We start from the raw sequence: 18,562 nt of genomic DNA on the forward strand, positions 1-18,562 counted from the left end.
TGTGTTGGAGGTATTATAAGGCCCGATCATCGCGAAATTGAAAATGTAGGTGGGGATAGGGTCAGAATAGAACCCTATTGTTTTTGGAGATGATCGCATAATATTTAGGGGTTGAAATGAACCAAAAACTGAAACATTTCCTGATTTTGCAGTTGCTCTTATAGACCAATCAATGCGAAAGTAAGCATTGTCAATTCAGAATGCCCTCTTGGCATAAAAGTATAAAATTTAAAAAAATCGCATGAAAAGATGTCAATAATGATGTTAGTATAGATTTTATAGTATTTGTGACATTTTTTTTATTTTTTTCATATATTTAATCGCATGCGATTTTTTTCAATTTGACTTATAATAAGTGTATATTTTGTAATATGTTTTCACCTTACAACACAGGTTGGGGGTATTATATACAGATTGCAATTATCGTCCAATCCTCATGAAAATTTCACAAGGGTAGGGTCAGGCTCAGAAGGGCTAGGCCTATTGTTTTCAAAGATTTCCGCAATATATTTAGGGATTGAAGTTGACCAACAACTAAAAATGTTCCTGATTTTGCAGTCGTTATAAAGGTCACAAATAGAAACCAAAGGACACGAAATCTCGCATAAAGTTAGAGTTTAGGTCAGCGGGTTACATGAACCATATACCAACATTTCCATCCTACGAAACGCTAAAAATAACTTACAGGCGATATCTAAAATGCACAAAAAGGCGAACTTCTGCCTTTTTATAGACAAGCAAAACATATAGATGAGTCTAAATTTAGAGATACATAGGGGCCTCTTGCTTTTGGAGATAATCCCAAAATATTTAGGGGTTCAAATGAACCAAAAACGGAAAATAATTCCTGATCACACAATTGAAACCAATCGACACGTCTGAGAAGAGAGTTAAGGACAGGGAAGAATTCTGGCATTTTAAATGACAACTAAGAGCACGACAGAGTGCATAAATATTGGGCAAATGTTCCTGGTCAAAATGCTAAGGGTAATATCTGGGCAGTGCTCCGTGACATAATTTCAAAACCGAAATCTTTCAAAATGGATTTTTACATAAAGGGCCTACTAACATATTGTAGCGTTGTAAAGTGTAACTTGTTTTTAATTATCGATCCCCTCCAAAATAGGGGCCATCTCTCTGAAAAAAGTTTCTTTTACAGCATTTCTTCAATACAAAGTGTTTATTACTCTTGAATGTGTGTTTAAAGAACTTTTGTCTCCAAGGACAAAGTTATGGACCCTTTCCCTCATGTCTTGGAGAATCCTTTCCACATTTCTTTTTTTTTCAATATTTCTTTTAGAAATTTTGATTTTGTGAACATTTACTAACGCGAAGCATTCTCTTGTCCAATTATTTCAAATTGCTTCCTTACATCCTTCCCATCCTGTGGCATATGGCCGTTTTTTGTTCGAATATTCAAATGGTAGCAGCAACCATTTGAATCTGTTGTGAAACCAAAGTCGCTGATACCCAATGGGGGGAACTCATCGAGGGTTATGTTCATCTCTCTCAATGAAGAGCCATATGGTGAACTGAGAAAAAAACACATCCAGTAATGAATTTATATTCATAAAAGTTCAAAGGTTGATATAATATTTTCAAGGACATTAAATACCAACTGCCAAACGATGTTCAGGGAAATAAAAAAAAAAAAAAACAAGTAAAAAAGATGTAAGTTTGGCCGGGCCGAACTTTGAATACCCTCCACCATTTGGTACAAATTTAACAATTTTCAAAAAAAAAAAAAAAAAGAAAATCCGTTAAAAATTCTGTTAAAATCTGGAAAATAAATAATGGAGCCGTATATTCGAGTCTATACGACGACGTGGACCTGCATAGGCAACTTTTGTCACAAGCTATTACAATATTCAAATGCGAAACTTGAAAAAAAATCTGTTTATAATGTAGCTAAAATCATCAAAATACCGAATATAGGGAGGTGCCATGGTGGTTATAAAACGTGGATTTGCACAGACAATTTTCTGTCATAGGCTGTAGTATCCATTACGCAGTTCAAATACCAAATTTGAAACAATTCTGGTGAAAAAATGTCCATAAAATCATTAAAATACCGAATATCGGGGATACCGTTATATGGGGGCTATACGAAGACGTGGACCTGCACGGACAATTTTTTGTCATAGGCTGTAGCATCTATTACGGACTTTAAATACCAAATTTTAAATAGTTCCGGTAAATAATGTCGCTAAAATCATCAAAATACCGAATATCGAGGGGTACCGTTATATGAGGGCTATACGAAGACGTGGACCTACATGGCCCATTTTCAATACCAAAAAAGTGTCTTAAGCCGTAGCATCTATTACGAACTTTAAATATTAATTTCGAAACAATTCCGGTAAAAAATGTCGCTAGAATCATCAAAATACCGCATATCGGGAGGTACCATTATATGGGGGTTATACGAAGACGTGGACCTACATGGCCCATTTTCAGTACCAAAAGTCCTGCAGATATAGTAAACATTTGAGTAAATTTTTGTGACCCTACTTCATTTCGTTTGGAAGCTAGAGCGATTTCCACAGACGGACAGACGGATAAACGGATAGACGGACGGACTTTGATAAATTGACATAGAATTTTATGCTGATCAAGAATATATATACTTTGTGGGGTCTAAAATGTACATTTCGAGGTGTTACACACTGAATGACAAACTTAATATACCCTCCATACTATGGTGGAGGGTATAAAAACAAGAGAAAAAAACTTTGTAATTTTTAAAAGCAACAAGTCCAAAGGACATACTGGGAGGGCATGCGAGTAAAAAAATCCACACTTTTACCTGGTCATCCGAACATTCCACCTAATCCACCTCTTCAAGGCTTTTGTTAAAGTGTTTATGTTTTCGCCCACAACAACAACATGGCATCATCCATGTTTTTTTCGGAGCCCAGCTGCCATTACACCGTTAACGTAATTATTATGCATCCCATGTGGCGCAATTTCGGCCCATTGGACTGGGTTGACGGAAATTATTTGTATGGATTTTCGCGGTCGGTTGGTTGGCATAAACTTGTGTATGTGTGTGGGTGGGTGGGTGTGTGTGCTTGTGTTTGTGTATGCCTGACAAAAACGAAAAGATTTACTGCACATGAATCGTCGTCGTCGTCGCATGAATCCCAACCAACCCAGGATGTGCTCGGCTTCCATTCATTCGTCCATGCATGCCATAGAATTTCCCAAAATGAAAGAAAGCATAAATGATGGGTCCTGGCATTTAGGCATAAATTAAGGATAATTTGAAGCGGTTTTAATGATTTATGATGGGCTCGACGAGATGTTCTTGTCTTAATTACATGAACAATTTTCATTTGGGGGTGGCTTTTGCATGGGGGAAGAGGGGAGGTGGGATTTTGGCGGATATTTAAAAGTTTAATATTTAAAAAAACACGTAAGATAGTATAAGTCGGGTTTTCCGGCCGATGTATACCCCCAGCCAATATTGATCAATTCGTATCTGGCCTAAGGCTGATATAAATATTACATCGTGCCAGATTTGGACTATATCATCTACTTCCTATACCTCATATGAGATATGTGTAAATTTTTGGAAAATGTGGAAATATGCCTGAGGTACCAGATATAGCGGACCGAAATATTCCATTTCATCTAATACAGATAAGAATTTTGGTATATTATACGAAAATCAAAAATTTATATCCAATTTTATGCGAAATCATGAATTCCGATAAATTCCATATTCATCTCAGATTTCTGGCTGAGATAAATATTCAGATATAGCAAGTTGTAAAGAATCGCTGACTTGTTTCGCAAGTTAGGACAGATAAACGCATTGAAAATTGTGACTCTTTGTGGGTTAGGTACCAGAAGTAGTAGTTGGCAGATATATATGATCCTCACAATAGATCTAGTGTTAGCAAAAATGTATGAAATTTGAAAAGAGTTCGATGCTTATTTCAATATCTTTGAGCGTTTTGATTTTAAAAAATCTTAAACTTGGGAGGTACCAGAAAAAATTGTCTGATCTCTACCATCTTTATAACAGATCATGTGTTTATAGAAATATTGAGATATGACAAGTCTGAATGGAATCGGATGTTAGTTTCGTGTTTTTTGAGCTTCATCGATATTCAAAATTGTTACCCTTTGTGGGGAAAGTACAGGAAGGAGTAGACCTATATATTCCATCTTCACACCAGATATTGGGTTAATAAAAATATTGTCGTGTGTGTAATTTGAAGGCTACTCCGTGCTTATTTCGGATGTTATGCCCGTTTCGGTTTTTCAAAACTCTGACCCTTTGGGGGGTGGGAGGTACCAAAAGCAATGGTCCGACCTCTACCATCTTTATAACAGATCTTGTTTTGATGGAAATATTGGGATGTACCAAGTCTGAATGAAATAGGATGTTAATTTCGTGTTTTATGAGCTTCATGAATATTCAAAACTTTGACCCTTTGCGGGGAGTGGACTGATATATCCCATCTTCACACCAGACCTTGGGTCAATAAAAATATTGTAGTGTGTAATTTGAAGAGAACCGACTGCTTATTTCTTATGATCGTTTTCGTTATTCAAAACTTTAACCCATTGTGGGGGAGGTACCACAAGAAATGGTCCGATCTCTACCATCTTTATTAAAAATCTTGTGCTGATAGAAATATCGAGATATGCCAAGTCTGAATGGAATCTGATGTTTGTTTCGCGTTTTTTTTTTTTTTTTTTTTGACTTCATAGATATTCAAATTGTTGACCCTCGATGGAGTGGACCGATATTGTCAATTTTCGCACGTTACGTAGCACTGATAAAAATATAAGGGTTTGCAAAGTTGGAGCAAAATCGGATTATCCTTTCTCTTTCTGATTACCAAAATATTTTCTTTAAAAATATAGATCGTTTGTGGGGGAGGTACCAGAAGGAGGGGACCGATATTGCCCATCTCCAAACTCGATCTAAGTTTGATATTAATATTACGATGTACCAAGTTTGGACCACATCGGATACTCCCTTTGAGAGTTATCATGCGAACCAGACAAATGCGAACAAAGACAAAAATGAATTTGGTTCAAAGAGACTTAGGGTCTAAATCCATTATTTCGATGAGGCACGTTTTGGGACGTATCAAATGATATATACCCTCACTAGCCATATGGCTGAGGGTATAATAAAGGTCAATTGTGACCTACTTCGTATGAAAATATTTCTTAAAGCAAAGGGTGCTTAAAATGAACTTTCTGAAGGGAACCTGAAATAACCCTTACTTAAAGAAAGTGACCTTTTTCAATAATAAGAATTCCCAAAATCTCTCATTTCAAAAGATGGGTTCCTCTTAAAATTCTGAAGTTTTCTTATAATTTTTAGTATAGTAGAGGTCCTACAGGTGTCTTTAGGAAAAGCTCCATCGAAAAAAAGAAACATTTTTTGTATATAAGGTTCTTAAAAGGTCTTGGAAGTTTCTTAGGGAGACGTTTCTTCAAAGAACCCATGTTTAAAGAAAATTTCTTTGGAACGTTTGATTTAAATAAAAAATTGTGATATAAGTTATACTTTTTAAGTGATATTTTATTGAAAAGGTCCTTAGGGGGTCCTTAAGTTTCCTTGGGAAAAAGGTTGATTTGAATAATCCATTTTCCTTAGAATATTGGAAATGATAAATTGAAGTGATGTTTTTTAAGGTAAGGATTTTTATAGAAAAGTCTCTAGAGCAAGCCCTTTCTGGAACAAGCCCTTTTCTGCGAAAGGTCCTTAGAACATAGGAAAAGACTTTTTGAACTTATTCTTTTATACCCTCCACCATACATAGTATGGAGGGTGTATTAAGTTTGTCATTCCGTTTGTAACACCTCGCAATATACTTTTTAGACCCCTCAGGGTTCAGATATTCTTGATCAGCATACAATTCTATGACGATTTAGCGATGTCCGTCCGTCTGTCCATCTGTGGAAATCACTCATTTTACACAGATATGTATTAACTCTACATGACATTTGGTATTGAAAATGGCCCATGTAGGTCCACGTTCTGGTATAGCCCCCATATAACTATAGCTTCAGATAATAGATATTTTAATAATTTTAGCGACATTATTCATCGGAAACGTTTCAATTTTTGTAATTTGAAGTTCTAAATGAGTACTACATTCTATGACAGATAATTGCTAAATTGGACCATGTCATTATATAGCACCCATATAACGGTACATCCCTATATTCGGTATTTTCGTGATTATAGCGACATTATTGACCGGAAAAGTTTCAAATTTGTAATTTGAGGTTCCTAATGGGTACTACAGCCAGTGACAGAAAATTATCTATGCAGGTCCAGTCTTCGTATAGGCCCCATATTGCGACACCTCCTTATATCCGAAATTTTAATGATTTTAGCGACATTATCCACCGGAATTGTTTCAAATTTCTTATTTGAAGTTCGTAATGGGTACTACAGCCTATGCCCGAAAATTGCATATGCAGGTCCAGGTCTTCCCATAGTCCCATATAACGGTTCCTCCCTATATTCGGTATTTTCATGATTTAAGTTAGCATTATTGACCTGAAATGTTTCATATTTGTAATTTGAGGATCCTAATGGATACTACAGCCTGTGACAGAAAGTGATCTATGCAGGTCCAGGTCTTCGTATAGGCCCCATATAGCAATACCTTCCTATATTCGGATATTTAAAGATTTTAGGGACATTATCCACCGGAATTGTTTCAAATAACGTATTGTAAGTTCGTAATGGGTGCTACAGCCTGTGTCTGAAAATTGCCTATGCAGGTCCAGGTCTTCGTATAGACCCCATATATCAGTACCATCCTATGTTCGGTATTTTGTAGATTTTAGCGACATTATTGACCGGAAATGTTTGAAATCTGTAATTTTGGGTTCGTAATGGATACAACAACCTGTGACTGAAAATTGCATATGCAGGTTCTGGTCTTCGTATAGTCTCATATAGCGATACCTTCCTATGTTCGGAATTTTAAAGATTTTAGCGACATTATCCACCGGAATTGTTTCAAATTTCGTATTGTATGTTTGTAATGGGTGGTACAGCCTGTGTCTGAAAATTGCCTATGCAGGTCCACGTCTTCGTATAGATCCCATATATCAGTACCACCCTATGTTCGGTATTTTGTGGATTTTAGCGACATTATTGACCGGAAATGTTTTAAAACCTGTAATTTAGGGTTCGATACTACAGCCTGCGACTAAAAATTGCATATGCAGGTTCTGGTCTTCGTATAGTCTCAGATAGCGATACCTCCCTATATTCGGCATTTTGCCGATTTTAGGTACAATATTCACCAAAATTGTTTGAAATTTCGTATTTGAAGTTCCTAATGGGTACTACAGCCTGTGGCCGAAAATTACATATACAGTTCCAGGTCTTTCCATGGTCCCATACAGCGAAATTCGAAATTTTAATGATTTTAGCGACATTATCCATCGGAATTGTTTCAAATTTCGTATTTGAAGTTCGTAAAGGGTACTACAGCCTGTGACTGAAAATTGCCTATGCAGGTCCACGTCTTCGTATAGCCCCCATATAACGATACCTTCCGATATTCGGTATTTTGATGATATTAGCGACGTTATTTACCGGAATTGTTTCAAATTTCGTATTTTATGTTCGTAATTGGTGCCACAGCCTGTGACTGAAAATTATCCATGCAGGTCCAGGTCTTCCCATAGTTCCATATGGCGATACCTCCCTATATTCAGAATTTTAATGATTTTATATACATTATCCTCCGGAATTGTTTCAAATTTCGTATTGTAAGCTCGTAGTGGGTGCTACAGCCTGTGACTAAAAATTGCCTATACAGGTCCACTTCTTCATATAGATCCCATATAAAGTACATCCATATATTCGGGTTTTTGATGATTTTAGTGACATTATTCGGCGGAATTTTTTGAATTTCATATTCCTAATGGGTACTACGGTCTATGACAGAAAATTGTAGATACAGGTCTTCGTATTCGGTATTTTTATGATTTTAGCAGTATTTTTCAACGGAATTTGTTTGAGATTCGGGAATTTCTTCGAATGTTCTTCAATGTTCAGCCTGGTCGAACTTACCGTTTTTTTACTTGTTTTTTTATTCACTTATTATTATTTATTATTATTATTATTATTATTATTTATTTTTTTTTTTTTTTTTTTTTTTTTGTATGGCTCTTCTAAAGTTTCAAAAGAAAATGAAATATTTATTTGTTGGAAAAAGCCGGAACTTAGGATGCTTTAGACATGCATATGTATGCATGTGCATTCTTTTTGTGTCCGGTATGTGGATGTGTGTGTGTGTGTGTGTGTGTACACACATATATCCTTTTTATTTCTTAATGCCATGGCCTATGAAATTAAACAGATTTTTTTCTGTTGGCTTGTCTTTGATTTTTTCTTTTTTTGCAAAATATTAATATTCTGTGTTCGACGGACACGCCGTGAATTGTTTGTAAATATTTACAATTGGATGTTCGTGTGTGTGTGCATAGGTATGTAAGAGTATGTACATATGGAAGTTACATAAATACACAGTGTTTTTTTGTTTGTTTTTGAATAATTGTTTGTGGGTACAGAATTTTAATTGACGAGGACATGTACATATTTCGTTACACACACACAGGTTTCTTTGAATGGATGAATATCCTGTAATAGGAAGGAAGGTATTTTGTTAGAGAATATGGAAATAATAATTATAGACCCAACAAAGTATATATATTCTTGATCAGCGTAAAATTCTAAGGCGATTTTGCCATGGTGATGTAATAAAGCTAGAGTCGAAACAATTTAAGATGGGTAGCTAAAAATGTGCACAGATCAGTCTTTTGTTTGTAGGCAGATCAAGTTTTAAAATGGGCTATATCGGTTCCCGATATCGTATAGCCCCCATATAACAGTACCTCCCGATATTCGGTTTTTTGATGAGTATAGCCACATTTTTCAATGGAATTGTCTGAAATTCTACACAAGGAGTTCCTTCTGAGTACTTTACCCTCTGGAAGAGAGACAATTCTCTAAAGGTCCACGATATTGTATATCCCCATGCAACAGTACCTCCCCATATTCGGTATTTTGATGATTGTAGGCACATTTTTCAATAGAATCGTATGAAATTCTACACAAGAAATTATTTCTGAGTAATTAACCCCCTGACAGAATATCGTCTATATAGGTCCACAACATCGTATAGCCCCATAGAACAGTACCCCCCCCCTATATTCGGTATTTTGAAGATTGTAACCAAATTTTTCAATGGAACTGTCTGAAAAGCCACACAAAGAGTTTCTTCTGATTACTTTACCCCCTCGAAGAGAAATATCTGTATAGGTCCACGATATCATATAGTCCCATATAACAGTACCTCCCGATATTCAGTATTTTGATTATTTTAGCCACATTTTTCAATGGAATTGTCTGAAATTCTACACAAGGAGTTTCTTCAGAGAACTTTGCCCCCTCGAAGAGAAATATCTGTATAGGTCCACGATATCGTATAGCCCCCATACAGCGGTACCCCCGATATTCGATATTTTGATGATTGTAGCCACATTTTTTCAATGGAATTGTATGAAAATCCACACAAGGATTTCCTTCTAAGTAATTTACCCCTGGAAGAGAATTGTCTATATAGGTCCACGATATCGTATATCCCCCATATAACGGTACCTCCTCATATTATTTATTTTAATGATTTTAGCTTGATTTTTCAATGAAATTGTCTGAAAAGCCACACAAAGAGTGTCTTCTGAGTACTTTACCCTCTCGAAGAGAAATATCTGTATAGGTCCACGTTATTGTATAGCCCCCATATAACAGTACCCCCCGATATTCGGTATTTTGATGATTTCAGCCACATTTTTCAATGGAATAGTCTGAAAATCCACACTGGGGTTTTTGTTCTGAGTACCTTACCCCCATCGTAGAAGATTGTCTATATAGGTCCACGATATCGTATAGCCCCCATATAACAGTACGCTCCGATATTCGGTATTTTTACGATTTCAGCTACATTTTTAAATGGAATTGTCTGAAAATTACCACAAGGAGTTCCTTTTGAGTACTTTACTCCCTGGAAGAGAATTGTGTATATAGGTCCACGATATCGTATATCCCCCTACAAAGGTACCTCCTAGTATTCGATATTTTGATGATTTTAGCCATATTTTTCAATGGAATTGTCTGAAATTCTACACAAGGAGTTCTTTCTAAGTACTTTACCTCCTGAAAGAAAATTGTGTATATAAGTCCACGTTATCGTATATCCCCCCTACAACGGTACCTCCCGATATTCGGTATTTTGATGATTTTAGCGACATTTTTTACCGGAATTGTTTCAAATTTTGTATATAAAGTTCATAATGGGTACCACAGCCTATGACAAAAAATTTCGCATACAAGTATACATCTTCGTATAGCCCCCATTTGACGGCACTCCCGATATTCGGTATTTTGATAATTTTAGCTACATTTTTCAATGGAATTGTCTGAAATTCTACACAAGGAGTTCTTTGTAAGTACTTTACCCCCTGACCGAGAATTGTTTATATAGGTCCAAGATTTCGTTTAGCCCCCATATAACAATACCCTCCCGATATTCGGTATTTTGATGATTTTAGCCCCATTTTTCAGTGGAATTGTCTGAAAATCCACACAAGGAATTCTTTCCGAGTACTTTACCCCCTGAAAGATAATTGTCTATCTAAGTCCTCAATATCGTATATCCCCCTACAAAGGTACCCCCTAGTATTCGATATTTTGATGATTTTAGCCATATTTTTCAATGGAATTGTCTGAAATTCTACACAAGGAGTTATTTCTAAGTACTTTACCTCCTAAAAGACAATTGTGTATATAAGTCCACATTATCGTATAGCCCCCATATAACTATACCTCCCGATGTTTGGTATTTGGAGGATTTTAGGGGCATTATTCATCGGAATTGCTTCAAATTTCGTATTTGAAGCTCGTCAAGGGTACTACCGCCTATGACAAAAAATTGCTCATGCAGGTTCACGTCTTCGTATAGTCCCCATATAACGGTACTTCCCGATATTCGGTATTTTGATGATTATTACAACATTATTTACCGGAATTGCTCGAAATTTTGTATTTGAAGCTGGTAATGTAGTACCCATTATGAACTTTAAATACAAAATACAATTCCGGTAAAAAAAAATGTCTCTAAAATCATCAAAATACCGAATATCGGGAGGTACTGTTATATGGCGGCTATATGAACACGTGGAACCTATGCCGAAAATTTTCCTATGCAGGTCCACGTGTTCATATAGCCGCCATATAACAGTACCTCCCGATATTCGGTATTTTGATGATTTTAGGGGCATTATTCATCGGAATTGCTTCAAATTTCGTATTTAAAGCTCGTCAAGGGTACTACAGCCTATGACTCATGCAGGCCTACGTCTTCGCATAGTCCCCATATAAAAATACCTTCCGATATTCGGTATTTTGATGATTTTAGCGACATTTTTTACCGGAATTGTCTCAAATTTTGTATTTATAGTTCATAATGGGTACTACAGCCTATGACAGAAAATTGTCTATGCAGGTCCAGGTCTTCGTATAGCCCCCATATAACTATACCTCCCGATGTTCGGTATTTTGAGGATTTTAGGGCATTATTCATCGGAATTGCTTCAAATTTGGTATTTGAAGTTCCTAATGGGTACTACAGCCTGTGACAGAAAATAGCCTATGCAGGTCCATGTCTTCTTATAGCCCCGGAAAATCAATACCTCCCGATATTCGGTATTTTGATGATATTAGCGTCATTATTTACCGGAATTGTTTAAAATTTCGTATTTGAAGCTCATAAGGGGTACTACAGCCTGTGACAGAAAATTGTCTATGCAGGTCCAGTGCTTCGTATAGCCCCCATATAACGATACATCCGGATATTCGGTATTTTGATGATATTAGCGACGTTATTTACCGGAATTTTTTCAAATTTCGTATTTAAAGCTGGTAATGGGTACTACAAACTATGACGGAAAATGTTCTATGCAGGACTACGTCTTCGTATAGCCCCCATATAACGATACCTCCCGATATTCGGTATTTTGATGATTTTTGGGGCATTATTCATGGGAATTACTTTAAATTTCGTACTTGAAGCTTGTCAAGGGTACTACCGCCTATGACAAGAAATTGCGTATGCAGGTTCACGTCTTCGTATAGTCCCCATATAACGGTACTTCCCGATATTCGGTATTTTGATGATTTCAGGGGCATTATTCATCGGAATTGCTTCAAATTTCGTATTTGAAGCTCATAATTGGTACTACAATCTATGATGGAAAATTGCGCATGCAGGTCCAGATCTTCGTATAGGCCCCATATATCAGTATCTCTCTATATTAGGTATTTTGTCGATTTTAGGAACAATATTCACCGAAATAGTATAAACATTATTCACCAGAATCGTATAAAATTGCTTATATGAAGTTCCTAATGGGTTCTACAGCCTATGACCGAAATACAGTTCCAGGTCTTCCCATAGTCCCATATAGCGATACCTCCCTATATTCGGAATTTTAATGATTTTAGCGACATTATTCACCGGAACTGCTTCAAATTTTGCATTTGAAGCTCGTAATGGGTGCTGCTGCCTGTGACTGAAAATTGCCTATGCAGGTCCACGTCTTCATATAGATCCCATATAAAGTACTTCCCTATATTTGGGTTTTTGATGATATTAACGACATTATTCTGCGAAATTGCTTCAAATTTCTTATTTGAAGCTCGTTAAAGGTACTACAACCTATGACGAAAAATTACCACGTCTTCGTATAGCCCCCACATAACGGTGTTGCTTTGAGCGGCATTTTTCAACGGATTTTTTTTTGGACATTATTCAATTTCCTTCTGAATGGTAGAGGGTATTAAAAGTTCGGCCGACTTAGTTTTTTACTTACTTGTTTTTCTTCCAAAGGATCAGTAAATGACCAGAAAAAGGATATGATCTGTGACATTTTTTGAAAAAAAATATCTGCTAGGTCTTGTAATTTAAGCTATTAACATATCAGAAACACCTGGTCTGAAGAGTTAACCTCTTAGACGAACATTTTTTAAGGACAAATCTCCATGGACCATGGAACAAGCCCTTTTTCTGGGAAAAGTCCTTTAAAGGAGGCTTTGAAAGATTTCAAAAGAAAATCAAAAAATGCTATGAAGGACAAACATCCATGCTTAAACTATGAAAAACTAATCCTTTTAAGACCCATTAACTCTATGCAATTATTATCCTTTCTATAACAAATTATTAAATTTTAAACCATTTTTCTATGAAAAGGACCTCTTTAATACACTTCCCTAATACATTTTTGCCAGTTTCGACTAATTCAAAATAACATGACTCTAATATTTTTCTATGTATGTGTGTCTATTTTTGTTATGGAACTTACCCATATTATCTAACAATCTTTACCTTTTTCCTTTGACACAAAAAATTAAAAATCTTTTCTTCTTTTCCAGATGGCCGAGTTAATGCATCAAATGCGTGATCCCGCCCACACCTTGGGCGGTTCGGTGGGCAGCATTCCGCAAACGCTGGTGGCCAATAGCAGCGGTGCTGGCGCTGAATTGACTATGCAAAAACTACTGGCCGGCAATGGCATACACACAACGCCAGCCACCAATTTGAAAATGTCCGAAGCTATGCGCCAGCAGGCTCAACATGAAGCTAGTCCAACATTGGCCGCAACATCGTCCAAAATGAAATCGTCGAAATCCTATACACATGGTCTCAGTAATTCCGCAGGAACGGTAAGTAAAAATGCAGTTTTTTAAATGAAAGAAAACTTTAGATTTTTTTATGACTCTTGGAATAAAAGGAATCGAAGAAAAGACTGCCTTCAAGGACCTTTATCCAAAAAATCATGGTCTTAAGGATCCTCTCGTTCTGTAAAAAATACATTTCAGGATAATTTCTAAGGACCATGTTTTGGGAAAGAATTCTTTGTCTAAAGAATTGTTTCCTTAAGGACTGTCTTTCTAAGATAGGTTGTCTCTCAGGATATTTTTATGAAAACGCCTAAACTTCACTCCGACACAATCCTTCCCCTCTAAAAAACGCCTGGCAGAAAATTAACCCTTAAGGACCCTTAAGGTTTTTAGAAACCATTGTTTAAGAAAAAGATGCCTCTAATATCCAGTAAGGACCCTTTATCTAATAAAAGGTAGCTTCAAGGACCTCTTTTTTTTAAAAAATGTGTATGTAATGTAAAAAGTGTCTGTAATGTAAAAACAGTCTCTACGATAGGACTCCTTAAGAACATTTTCTCAGAGATCCTTTCTCTAAAATAGATTTTCCTCAAGGATCATTTGCGTAACAAAATTTGAATTTATAAAATATAAAGAAAAGGTAACTCAAGAGTCTGTTTTGTATCCTTTCTATAAAAGGGCGTGTTCTCAAGGACTCATTCTAAAAAAAGGAGCCTTTTGGTAAGGCTTTTGTAACGTTAATTTTAATTTATTTATTTATTTATATATTTGGCATTTTGTAACGTTAATTTTAATTTAGACCCCCTAATATTTGAAAACTTCTCAGAAAATCTTATTTTCTTTTAGGATTATACCTCCATGTTCTCTAAAAGTACCCTGTTTTATGAGAAAGTGTCTTTCCAATTAAAATTTATATAAGATCTCCCTTCAGGTGGCCTTCTTTGTAGGTCTGTCATTCCTATGTATGTAGAATTTCCAACGATCCTTTATGTGTAGCAAACCTATTGACAGACCTCTTAACGGTCTCGGATTCTAGAAGGATTCTCCATCCCTTGATGTCGATCTGCTATATCTCTATATTCTAAATATATTTTATATTATCCCCTTATCTCTTGCAGGTAAACATTCCAACATCTACCTCAGCTCAATCCAATCTCTCGCTACTCGCCGATATATCACCGAATCACACGCACTTCTTTGAGGTTATGTATGTGGGCAAGATACGTGTGTCGCACAAGAGGGTACCCTACTCCTTCATCGACGATGCCTTGCCCAAATTCAAGGCGTACGATGCGCAGCGACAACGTCTCATGCAAATGTCGTCAAATCGTAAAATGTCCATGACTAGCGAGGGAGCATTTGTGGGAGCAGGAACATTGGATTTGAAAAATTGTTCCCTTAAAGATCACGATGTCAAGGAAGAGGATGAGGAAGAGGCCGAACGTGAAGATGCTAAACGGCTGCAAGAGAAGAAAGAAGAGAGCAAAAAAGATGAGCCGGAAGGCGATGAAGAACCAGCGGAGAAGGTGAACGTTTTTGTCAAGGCCGCTACGCCGATTCCGGGAGCCACCGGTGATAGTGAGGCGAACACAGCCGATTCTACCGATGCTGATCTCAGTGACCAGGGCGACAACAAGACTCTGGAGGATTATAATAAGGAAAACAAGTTGCCGGTGGGAAATCGTCTGATGCGTGGCATAAGTCAGCTGGATATTCCATTGAAGAAAGAGTAAGTACTGATGAGGAGAGAGAAAGAGAGAGAGAATTTCTCTTTACTCCCAGGTTTATCCTTTGAGTGTGGGTAAAGGGTTTGTGTGTTCTGTGTTAAATGTCGAATTCAAGAGTATGTAAATGTGAGTGTTTAGCCACAACGGAAAAGTCAAAGGGGGCCACAGGGCCCTGGAATGATGGAATGTAAGAGATAAAAGAACGAAGAAGAAAAAGAGGACGAAGAATGAAAAAGAATCCCACAAAAGGAACACAAATCTAAATTGACCACAAAGTGCCTTACCATTGTCGAAGAAAATTAATTCCATATTTTAATAATTCTCTGAAAATTCTCTTCACTTACCCCTGAATCTCCCTCCTCCCTGGACAATTCCTTTGAAATTAATTTCTCTTCTTCCCCTCTTTCGCTACACATCGGATTTCAGTGAATCTCAAAGTCATATCGATGAAAACGAACCCTTGCCGAGTAATGTTATAATCAATCAAAAACATCCTTCGCCTCCAAGGCAGGATCAAGAGTCCGAACAAGCGTCTATGACCATAGCTCAGCCACAGGATCAACAAACGCCAGAGGCCCAGCAAAATAATACCACGAGCCAGCAAAGGCAACATCTACATCCCAATCATGGAGCGGATAAGTGAGTAAAGAGTGGCCAGCACCTAACCAAATCGTATTTTGTTGTATTCCGCATGTACACCCTCCTCTTGAATCCAAAGTTTTTGTTTGATTTCGATATTTTTAGTTTTGTTAGAGATGCTTGTCTTGTGTTGAATTTTTATTTCCCTCTATTATGTTCTCCTCTTCTTTTGTTGATTCCCGGCATGTGTTTCTTTTCAGAGATTCTGCGAAATTTTTTAGTTGATAGTCCACAATTTTTGCATTAAAAAGAACTTCCAGTTAAAAATAGTTTGACATTAATTTTTTGGAGCTTTTTTTAAACCTTTTGGTTAAATCGCAACAGAAGACCTTTATTTGGATAGAAGACGTTTTAAAGATTTTCTTCAGATAAAAAAGCTGATGAAAGTCCTTTAAAAGCTCTTCCATAAATAGAAGACCCTTGAAAGCTCTTCAAGCTCAAAACCCTTTGGATGCTACTACTAGGTCTACTAGTAGGTCAGCTGAGCATAGAAGACCTCTTGAAAGCCTCCTGTGTCTTCAAACATGGATAAGGTATTCGGGCTTCGAAGCTCTAAAAAAGGTATCCTTGATCAAAATGTCCTCCAAAGGTCATCCGAGCCTAGAAGGTTTCCAGAAGGTCTTCTGTGTCTAGAAGACCTCTTGAAAATCTTCCAAATCGTAGAAGAATTCTGGAAGGTCCTCAAAGTGTAAAAGGTCTTCTCAGTGTAAAAGTTCTCTAAAAGGCTTTCTGTGTCTCGAAGACCCTTAGTAAACATTTAGATTGTAGACCTTGGCCTCCTGCGTCTTGAAGACTGGGAGAAGGTCTTCCGGGCTTCGAAAAAAGGTCTCCTTGACCAAAAAGTCTTCTAGTAGGTCATTCGCGCCTAGAAATTTTCCAGATGGTGTTCTGTATCTGAATGCCCTATTGAAAATCTTCCAAATCGTAGAAGACTTCTGGAAGGTCCTCAAAGTGTAAAAGTTCTCTAAAAGGCTTTCTGTGTCTCGAATACCCCTAGACGCCCTTTTGGGCCTAGAAGACTTCAAAAAGATATTCTGTGTCTTGGAGACTTCTTGAAAGTCTTTTGTGTCTTGAAGACTTGTCGAAGACCTTCTTTCGTTGAATGTTCTTCTACGGAAAGAAGACATTTAAAAGACACAAGATGCCCTTCCTATGTCCGTAAAAGACTTTTTAAAGATCTTTTGCGTCACGAAGACCTCTAGAAGGTCTTCTGGGACTAAAAGACTTTTGAAAGGTCCTATGGGACTAGAAGGGTTTTCTTCCGGGCTTTGAAGCCCTAAAAAAGGTCTCCTTGATCAAAAAGTCTTCTAGAAGGCCATCCGCGCGTAGAAATTTTCCAGAAGATCTTCTGTATCTGAATAACCTATTAAAGGTCTTCTGTGTCTAAAAGACCTCTTGAAAATCCTATAAATCGTAGTAGACTTCTAAAATTACTTCCAGAGTGTAAAAGTTTTCTAAAACGCTTTCTATGTCTCGAAGACCCCTAGACGGCCTTTTGGCCTAGAAGACTTCAAAAAGATAATCTGTGTCGTGATATAAAACACTTCTACAAGGCTGTCTGTCCGTAGAAGACTTCTTGAAGATCTTTTACGTCACGAAGACCTCTATAAGGTCTTCTGGGACTAGAAGACCTTTGGAAGGTCCTCTAGGATTAGAAGCCCAAAAATATTTTTCTTTACCAAAGAATCTTCCAAAATGTCCTCTGGGCCTAAAAGGCTTCTAGAAGGTTTTCTGTGTCTCGAAAAATTCTGTATGATCTCCTGAGTCTCAAGGAACTCTAGCTGACCTTCTGGGGCTAAAAGATTTCTAGGAGGTCCTCTGTGACTAGAAGCCCTAAAATGGTTTTCTTGACCAAAAAAACTTTCAAAATGTCATCTGGACCTAAAAGGCTTCTAGAAGGTTTTCTGTGTCTCGAAAAAATCTGGACGAGTCTCGAAGAACTCTAGCTGATCTGATAGAAGCCTTAAAATGGTTTTCTTGACCAAAGAAACTTCCAAAATGTCATCTGGGTCTAAAAGACTTGTAGAATGTCTTCTGTGTCTCGAACAATTCTGGATGATCTCCTGAGTCTCGAAGAACTCTAGCTGATCTGATAGGAGCCTTAAAATGGTTTTCTTGACCAAAGAAACTTTCAAAATGTCATCTGGGCGTAAAAGGCTTCTAGAAGGTTTTCTGTGTCTCGAAAAAATCTGGACGAGTCTCGAAGAACTCTAGTTGATCTGATAGAAGCCTTAAAATGGTTTTCTTGACCAAAGAAACTTCCAAAATGTCATCTGGGCCTAAAAGACTTGTAGAATGTCTTCTGTGTCTCGAACAATTCTGGATGATCTCCTGAGTCTCGAAGAACTCTAGCTGATCTGATAGGAGCCTTAAAATGGTTTTCTTGAACAAAGAAACTTTCAAAATGTCATCTGGGCGTAAAAGGCTTCTAGAAGGTTTTCTGTGTCTCGAAAAATTCTGG

General features: G+C 37.0%; 1 protein-coding gene across 4 annotated transcripts in view; it reads left to right on the forward strand.

The window, feature by feature from the left end:
• The window catches only part of LOC101893064 (TBC1 domain family member 4), a 105,810-nt gene that overhangs the window by 73,869 nt on the left and 13,379 nt on the right, over positions 1 to 18,562 (forward strand). For 3 of the 4 annotated variants that reach the window (XM_020034981.2, XM_059123275.1, XM_005178262.4), the window contains 3 exons: positions 13,487 to 13,777; positions 14,854 to 15,464; positions 15,889 to 16,101. In XM_020034981.2, coding sequence (XP_019890540.2) covers positions 13,487 to 13,777; positions 14,854 to 15,464; positions 15,889 to 16,101 — 1,115 coding nt within the window. The remainder of the gene's footprint in view (positions 1 to 13,486; positions 13,778 to 14,853; positions 15,465 to 15,888; positions 16,102 to 18,562) is intronic. The other variant, XM_020034982.2, reaches the window with a different exon arrangement.

The sequence above is a fragment of the Musca domestica genome, unplaced genomic scaffold (genome assembly GCF_030504385.1).
Source record: "Musca domestica strain aabys unplaced genomic scaffold, Musca_domestica.polishedcontigs.V.1.1 24, whole genome shotgun sequence".
Classification (NCBI taxonomy): domain Eukaryota; kingdom Metazoa; phylum Arthropoda; class Insecta; order Diptera; family Muscidae; genus Musca; species Musca domestica.